The 8,782-nt window shown below is 33.3% G+C and overlaps 1 protein-coding gene across 6 annotated transcripts in view; it reads left to right on the forward strand.

Moving 5' to 3' along the window:
- The first annotated feature begins 375 nt into the window (after positions 1-375).
- The window catches only part of LOC101501044 (uncharacterized), a 12,604-nt gene continuing 4,197 nt past the window's right edge, over positions 376-8,782 (forward strand). For 3 of the 6 annotated variants that reach the window (XM_073364769.1, XM_073364771.1, XM_073364773.1), the window contains exons 1-9: positions 376-1,078; positions 1,587-1,649; positions 3,718-3,817; positions 3,913-4,039; positions 4,141-4,240; positions 4,316-4,393; positions 4,492-4,551; positions 4,667-4,771; positions 4,939-5,049. In XM_073364769.1, coding sequence (XP_073220870.1) covers positions 893-1,078; positions 1,587-1,649; positions 3,718-3,817; positions 3,913-4,039; positions 4,141-4,240; positions 4,316-4,393; positions 4,492-4,551; positions 4,667-4,771; positions 4,939-5,049 — 930 coding nt within the window. In that variant the 5' untranslated portion in view covers positions 376-892. The remainder of the gene's footprint in view (positions 1,079-1,586; positions 1,650-3,717; positions 3,818-3,912; positions 4,040-4,140; positions 4,241-4,315; positions 4,394-4,491; positions 4,552-4,666; positions 4,772-4,938; positions 5,050-8,782) is intronic. The other 3 variants (XM_073364768.1, XM_073364770.1, XM_073364772.1) reach the window with 1 other exon arrangement.

Below are 8,782 nucleotides of genomic sequence, written 5' to 3' on the forward strand. Positions count from 1 at the left end.
AAAGTATGTATCAATATTGTTAACATTACTATCAATAATTTTTGTTAATTTATTTACGTAAATATTATTATAATATATATTAAAATTAGTTAAATTAATAATTTTAATATATTTATATATTAAAATTTAATATTAGTAATAAAATAAATTATTTTTATAATAAACTAAAATTTTAATTAAAACGAAAAATATCATTTGAAAATAGACATAAAACATAAAATTAAAAATTTTATTAGTATTAAATTTAAAATATAATAAAAAATATATCATTGAACTATTTAATTTAATTATATAAAAAAATATTAATTTTTAAATACAGAAGCTCCATTAAATTTAATTTTGGTTGTCGTAAAAGGAGGAGAACGCCAACTCAATATTACGAAATCATAAGAGCAAAGACACCACCACGCGCACTTGACCACAAACCACACTCACCATTCTATTCACATTCATCACTCTTCTCCTCTCTTCGTTTTCCTCAACTCAACCCCTTTTGTTTCTCTCTTTTTGTTTTTTTTTTTCTTTCTTTCTTTCACTTGTTTTTATTATTTAGGGTTTCGAATTCTCCCATTTCTTCTTCTTCCATTCAAAACTCAATTTCCAATTCGATTCCCCCCCCTCGATTCCAACTATTTATTACGCGATTGATTGATTCCCTAATTTCGTCCACAGTAATTTCAGTTTGATTGGTGTTTTCAAGGGTTTGGAATCGATGGTGGATTATTCTTTTGATCAAAGAGGGGTACAGTTTTGGGAGTGTTTCGAGGTTCAATAGTTACGGGAAGTAAAGTTTTGAACCTTTTGCTATGATATTTCGTGATTGATTTCAGAATTTTTATTTTTTTTTTATTTTTGCGGGGAGTGATTGTGATTGTAGAAGAAGAAGAAGGTTATGGAGAATGGTTACGATGGGAATTTGGCTGATAAATTTTCAGGATTGGGTATCAACCAGAACGGTCAAGAACAACATGTGCACGAACAACCTAACTTTTCTTCTAACAACAACAACAACAACAACGATAACTTGTTTCAGGTTATGAAGGCCGTTGAAGCTGCCGAAGCCACCATTAAGCAACAGGTACTTTAACTTTGGTTTCAACACACGATGTTCCATTTCAACTCTGATTGATTATGTGGCGTATGTTAGTTTTATCATATATGGTTAATGGGTATTGCTTCATGTTTGTAGTTTGTCAATGTTTTAATCGTGGCTTTTTTCATATGATTCGATACCTCATGTGGCGCTAGCTCGGCGAATGTATTAGTGACACTTATTTAGGTTGTAAATGACATAGTAAACTTACTTTTACGCTTTAATTTGGGTCAATGAGATATTTGGAAGTTAGGAACCTTTATCAGTAGAGATGGTGAGTAGGACTCAGTCATGTGTATATGTTAATATGATATCTTTCTCTTCTGGTTTGACTGCTGTCATCAATGGGGTTTCGACTTATGTTTTTGTACCAAAAAAATATCGTGCACACAGTTGCAGTTGTGGTTTCAGTTTCTAGTCCAATATGGTGGCTTCTTTCATGCCATATCGTTTTAGATTGGATAGTAAGGATGCAATATGTTGCTTTTGACAGGTGGAAGAGAACAATCAGCTTAGGTCTGAGCTTCTGAGTAAAATTCAGGAACTGGAAAAATATGTAAGTTCTGTAATGGCGCCTGCCCAATTAATTGTAAATTGATATTTTTTATATTAAAATGTGATTTTTTTGGTAAATTTTTAATACATTTGATTGCTATGTTGTCTACTCCATTCTTTTGCGATTATCTATTATTTGCTAACTGGAGCATTTTTTAGCAGAACTGAGGAGTTTGTTTAGTTTCTATGTGTCCACGATCTAGATTCTAAGAAAATTGTAGACTATTAATTGGAAATGGGGTTGGGAACATGAGAATAGTACCAAAATTGTACACGTGGAAAAAAAAGTTCGTTAAATCAAGAGAGAAAATAATTACAAAGATTTTGGTGGATAAGAGATCCTCCTTAACGTAAAAAGAGAACATAAATAACAAAGGGAAAAGCTCTCAATAGAGCCAAGCCTCTTAATCCCTCAAAATATACCGGAATTGTAGTATAATTTTATGGATATGCAGTTCAATGATGTGCTTATCCTATGTGAGAGAAAGCTGGAACATTCTCTGGTATACATTTGTTTCTTCTCTTATCTATTCTTCTATGTCCACTCATCCATCGATTCACAGTGTCGTTCTCGTCTACATTGCACTTTTCATTATGCTCTCGTTGGTCTTCTCCGCTCAAAATTTTGCAAATGCTGGTCTGATAATTTTTTTTGTAGAACTCTCCTTTTGAGTTTGACAGGTGTTTTCCGATCACAAATTAACATATTCTCTGAGGTATTTTTACATTTCAGCCGTCCACATCTAGTGTCTTATGTCTGATATACTCAGCTAAATCCTTATCACTTCTTAAGATGGACCCAAGATTGGCCATGATGATTTTTTGGAGCCTGTGTGGACTTGAGATGGTTACTGTTGTAGACCTACAAGGCACCAATGTGATTTTGACAACAATTGTTTGGTGCAAAGGACAAAACCCGGTGCAGTGCCGGAGTAATTCTTGTATTTGAAGAAGTATTTAGTTGCAAGCACTATGCAGTAATGACATCAAGCAGATGAAAACAATTAAATTATACGATTCCTTTCAGAATCAAGATGTCTTCTCCATCAAGCAATATTTTCCTAAACTTTGGTTTTCAGAACTTTATCCCCATTCACTTTGATGAACATTTTATTCTCTCCCATTATTTATGACATATGGAAAATGTAACTTTTATGATAAAAGTCTTAATTCTTTTGAAGTTTGAACAATAAAAAAACTTAACTACTAAGTTTTAACTCATTATTTGACCGAAAAAAAGTTTTAACTAAATAAAGTATAATATATATAATAATAAGCATAAATTGAAATAAATAGAATATACACAACATTAATTTTTATAGTCTTAATTATTTCATAAATCTAATAAATAACAATAATTACAATACCACATATTGTGGGACAGTGGTTTATTCAAATTCAACTACGCTATAGTGCTATAGCCGTTATTTGACAACACTTTAAATAGCGTATTGCATAACAATAATGATTGTTCAAATTTTGCTATGCTCAGTGGCAGATCTTTTGAATGACAAGTGGGAGCCTTTGCTCCCCAAATTCTTTCTCAAATAGGTATATATCAGCTTTGGCACTACAAGTTATTGAATTTCTTGTGGCGTAGTGGTTAAACATTATTTTTGCAAGTGATAGGTCTAGGTATCGATTCCTGTGGGATTTGTTTTATCATTTGTGCAACCGTGTCTCTAAGTAGTTGAACACTGTTCACATTTGCAAAATTAGTTTTACTGTTGCACACTTTCACTTCAATGTTTGATGGAACTAAAATTACATAATATTTATATATACATGCATTTAGTCTAAGCACTACAGCACCGCTATTTATAGTCTTAATAATTTAAAGTGTATACACACACACACACACATACACATACACACACACACACAGAGTATTATTTATTAAATTTAATAAATATAAAACTATTACAATGGCGGTCATTCCACCACATGCTAGACTAGTATCCCAGTTTTGGGGTTACAACCTAGAGGCGTATAATAATTATCCTTAAAAACTATTTTAAAAATAACTGGTAAAGTCTAATTGTGGAATTTTAATTTACACGTTTTGACAGAGGTTATATGAATCACCGGATCAAAAACTGCCCTCGGTTTCTCCATGGAAAGAGCTGGGTCATGGATCTTATGAAGCTCATCAATCATTCCCATCAGCAGGTAATCAATTATGTATGCTTACAGGGTCCCTTTTTTTGAGGTGATCTAACTGGTAAACTAGTTGCCAAACAATAATCAACCCCAAAATTATACAGGTAGCCATTTTGAGAACAGTCCAGTAAATGGAACGCTGAGAATACAGCCAAACGATCAGCTGCCTGTGGATAATGTTGGCCACTCTCAGTTGTCTTCACCATTTACGAGGTCCATCTCTCCAAGCAGGTATATTATGCCAGGGCTATAATGTGATGTTATATTCATTCTGTGTATAAGTAGTGTTGAAGAAGGATTTGTGTAATTTTAGAAACCTGTCTTTGTCATAGGCATCTACCAGAAGGAGACCTTGATTCTAGATATAGTTCACCTCTGAAAGGCTTGATGCCAATGCCTGAAACAAATAATTCTAATTCCTTACTGAAGCAGGTACTTCCTTTAGTTCTAAAATATCATTGTAAATCCGTACTTGATGTTTATGGAGCCATATGTGTATCTATTTAGGATCTGGCCATTAAGGTCCATGAACATGAAGAAGAGGTCACCCTATTAAAGAAACATCTAGCAGATTATTCTGCAAAGGTAAAGATGTAAATATTTTTTTAAGTGGTGATGCATAGATCTTTGAATAATCTTTTGTCTTAATGTCCATTACAGTGACCATTGATTTTTCCATGTAGGAAGCACAAATACGCAATGAAAAATATGTCTTGGAAAAGCGCATTGCATATATGCGTCTGGTATGCATGGAATTTTTGAAGTCCTCATGAAATTACTTACCATTATATTTTGCCCTTCCCCTTATATTTGATATGGGATTATGGTTATTTAAATTTTTTGTAATGTTGCTGCCAGGCCTTTGATCAACAACAACAAGACCTTGTAGATGCGGCATCAAAGGCCTTGTCGTACCGACAAGACATAATTGAAGAAAATATACGTCTTACCTATGCATTGCAGGTTATTTTTCCTACTTGTTATTGGTGTGGTATAAGTTGAAATTTGAGCGATAATTTGGTTGTTCTAACCTCTAAATAGTTTTCAAAAAATATCATCAGGCAGTACTTTATATTGTTATGTGGTTCATAATAAAATTTCATGTTTTTGCCTTTTCTCATTCTTGTCAGGATGCACAGCAAGAAAGGTCAACATTTGTTTCATCGTTGCTACCTCTTCTTGCAGAATACTCCCTTCAGCCACCTGTTCCTGATGCCCAATCGATTGTTAGCAATGTCAAGGTTAGTTTGAACCTGTTCCATTTTTGAAATAAGTAATGCTGTTGCCCTTGCATAAGGACTTTCACGTTCAAGTATAGCCTCAAAATATGACACCTGGATGTATTTGAAAAATATCATCTCTCTCTCTCTCTCTCTCATTTCGATATTTTGAGAAACATTTGTGTCAAAGTGCAAAAAAAAAAAAAAAACATAAGAGTAATCAACCTCAGGACCTATCATTAGCAAACCAATGGTTTAGCCATTGCTCCACTTGAAATAGTTGTTTCATATGTGTCAAATGTTATATGTAATGACTCCTCCCCGTCATAAAGATGCTCCACCATTGTTGAGACATGGTGTTAGTTTTTAAAGGCAAATTGGTTTGGTGATAAATAAATGATTGTGTTAATTTTTGTATGATAGCGGTCAATAATATTAATAACTGGTGAAAGTTTTTCTTGATTTTCTTAACTGTGTTAAATTGATATTTATTAAAATAAAAAGAATAGGGTAGAGTGTAATTTATGATCAAGTTTGGAATTTATTTTCATTTCACAAACCTTAATGCAGCGGAGCCTAATTTACTCTTTAGAAAAAAAAAAACAGCATTATTGTGGGATAATGGGATTGTGATTTGCTCAAATATTAAGAATTTAAGACATATGTGAAGGTGTTCGTGTTGTATGTTCTTTACATACATAGCCTAGCACCAGGATCTGGTTGCACAAATTCCAGCCTCTTTGGAAGCCAAAATAGATTTAAGAATGTTCTATATATGAGTTTATGTTGCATTGTTGCTAGATAAGTTGTGTTTATCTACTACCTCAGGTAGAAAGGGTACTTAGAAAGTCATTAGTTCAGCTGGGTTTAGCAACTTTGGTAGTTTCTTACTTTTTATTTGCTAGTTTGGGAGTCAAATTATGGTTTTATATCTGGTCTTAATTTCTGTGGACTTTTAGATGGTCCTTCATTTATTAAGTTGATTCTATACTGTTGAAATTAATGAGTATGGGGAATCTTTGTGATTAAAGTCTTTGCTTTGACTTAATATGTTTAAATAATTTTATGACTGAGAAGAGTTAAGAATTGATTGGAGAATTTCAAGGCACGTGACTGGGTTTTCTTTTTCTCATTCCATCATCATACATTGTGATACTCCTTCAAAATTTCAATTCTCTTGTAACTCAAACAGCACCAAGCCCTAAACTTTTTTGGGTTAAAGACTTGTAGTTCCCTCCAAAGTTATTGAGTTGTGCTACTATATTGAACATTTAAAATAATAATAAAGCCTCTGATGTCTTGTTTGCATGGATTACATTATTTTGCTTTTAGAAAAGCTTATAATCAAAAAGCTCTGCGAAGACTTTAGGTTGGAATATATTTTCGCATGCAGCTACAAACTTTAGAATAAGATAATCTAACCATGGATGTCCTTTTAACTCCGAAAACTCAATGTTTCTACTTATACGTCATGGTGAAGGTAACTGTCATGGAAGACGGTTTTGCCACCCTGCTGATATCTTGACATGTCATTTAATTTTGGATTGTCACTATAAAGGGGATATGTTGCATTTTTTTCGACTAGAGTTATTTGTTTCAATCTTCTCTATTGATACAATGATTTTGACGAAATGAATAAATTGTGGAAAATATTTGTTCTCTTCCTTTGATTGTGGTGGATTTAAAAGATTTTAAATTTTGACTTCACATTTGCTCAAGTAGTTGGTGATATCGGTTACAAAAAGTATCTCATAATATTTGGGTTGTATACCGTTAGAATATGAAAAATATCTTATAATATCTATTATATTATATTAGAGTATTTTGAGTTATTTCTTAAGATCAATTTATAATCATAGAGATATCTTAGAATATCTTTAATTATTATTATGATTCATTTCTGATTTAGAATTGAGTCGATGTTTCTCTATAAATAGAGATTAATGTTGAATCTTTTGTAATCAAGTTAGCTTAAAACTATTATTAAGGATATTCAAACTCTTATTATTTTCTTTCATTCTTTTCTTTAAAATCCCACAACTTCAACATGGTATATAGAGTCTATTTCGATCCTCTTTGAACGATTCTGCTTCTATTCTGCTGCCAAGTTCCCAAAAGTTTGGGTATGTAATAGTTTCTCGTTTTTGATATGATCTTCTTTGTTTTAACATTTTTTGTTCAGTTCGCTACTGCCGCCGCTGTTTCTGGCAAACGACCACTCTATCAGCTTCACATCTTCTAGATCATCCACACGCGCCGTCTCCTCCTCCGCGCATCCAATCCAAGCGGAACCACCTTCCACCGTGCAAGATGGCGTGTTTGGCAGCCGTTTACGACGCGACATTTCTCGTTGCTCTTGCCCCGGTCTTGTGATTCCAGCACTTATTTTTCAGTTTCGAGTTAGGGTTACATGCTGTTTCTTACAAGAACTATGCTTTTGCCCTTGTAAAGGAGGTTAAAGGAGGATCGAGTTACGGTTACATGTAGTTTCTTACAAGAATTGTGCGTTTAGCAATCGTTTACGACGCAACATTTCTCGGTTTGTCTTGCCTCGACCTCACGGTTCCAGATCTGTCCTTACTTTCCAATTTTGATCAACGAAAATATGCGTTCTTGTTCAAACAACTATTATCTCTCTTGTTTTGGACACATTTTCTCACTCCGTTGATTGATCATGGCTTCGTTTCGTTAGAGTTGCGCTGTTTCTTCTTCGATGTATGTCATGCAATTTAGTTCTTACTAATAAATTATAACAGTTGCTTCTATTTCCACCGATAATCCTTTCGGTGGTGTCCCTTTTCCCACATATGAATTATATTAGTGATGACTTCTTTTTCTTCCGTTGATGGTTATTTAGACGGTTTATTTTATTTTCATGACTCACTTTAGCTTGAAAATTTATCCTAGATGCTCCGACCCTATCTTTGTCCCAGATGTACTGGTCTCGCTTCTCTCTCCCTGAAGCATGCCTTTTTCTCCATGAAGCAAATTCAAGTTTAAATATTTTGGGTCTCCGATATTATTAGTTTGACGCTTCCAAATGCAATTTTTGGAAGAACGGACCTTGTTTTGTTCAATTGTTTGCCATGAATTTCTCTCGTGCTGATGATCATTCTGGCTAGGCTATATTTATAGCAATTCTCTCCGACTTCACCTGCATCCCCGAGTTGCCTTTCCATCCATTTTTATTATTTTGTGGAGCAAAACATTATTGTCATGTAATAAGCTAAAGCTTAGTAAGCTTTCGCTTAGGGGGGGTGTTGGAATATTAGAAAATGTCTTATAATAACTATTATATTATATTAGGGTATCTTGAGTTATTTTCTAGGATCAATTTATAATCATAGAGATATTTGAAAATATCTCTTATTATTATGATTTGTTTCTGATTTAGGATTGAGTCTAGGTTGCTCTATAAACAGAGATTAATATTGAGTCTTTTGTAATCAAGTCAACGTAAAACTATTATCAATAATATTCAAACTCTTATTATTTTCTCCCCTTATTTTCTCTAAAATCCCACAACTTCAACAAAAGAGTAATTTTGAATATCATATTTCATCTCTTAGGATTGGCTTCCGTATTTCATGGTTTATTTTCTTATAGAAATATGATTAAGAGTATGTTGTTATTATAAATAAGGGTTAGTGTTCAGTGACCTCTGTCTTTTGAATAATTTTAAAATTCTTCATTCTTTCTCTCCCCCCCCCCCCCCCCGCCCCCCCCTTTCTTTTTTACCACATTATCACTTCCA

Source organism: Cicer arietinum, unplaced genomic scaffold, assembly GCF_000331145.2.
Source record: "Cicer arietinum cultivar CDC Frontier isolate Library 1 unplaced genomic scaffold, Cicar.CDCFrontier_v2.0 Ca_scaffold_5835_v2.0, whole genome shotgun sequence".
Lineage (NCBI taxonomy): Eukaryota > Viridiplantae > Streptophyta > Magnoliopsida > Fabales > Fabaceae > Cicer > Cicer arietinum.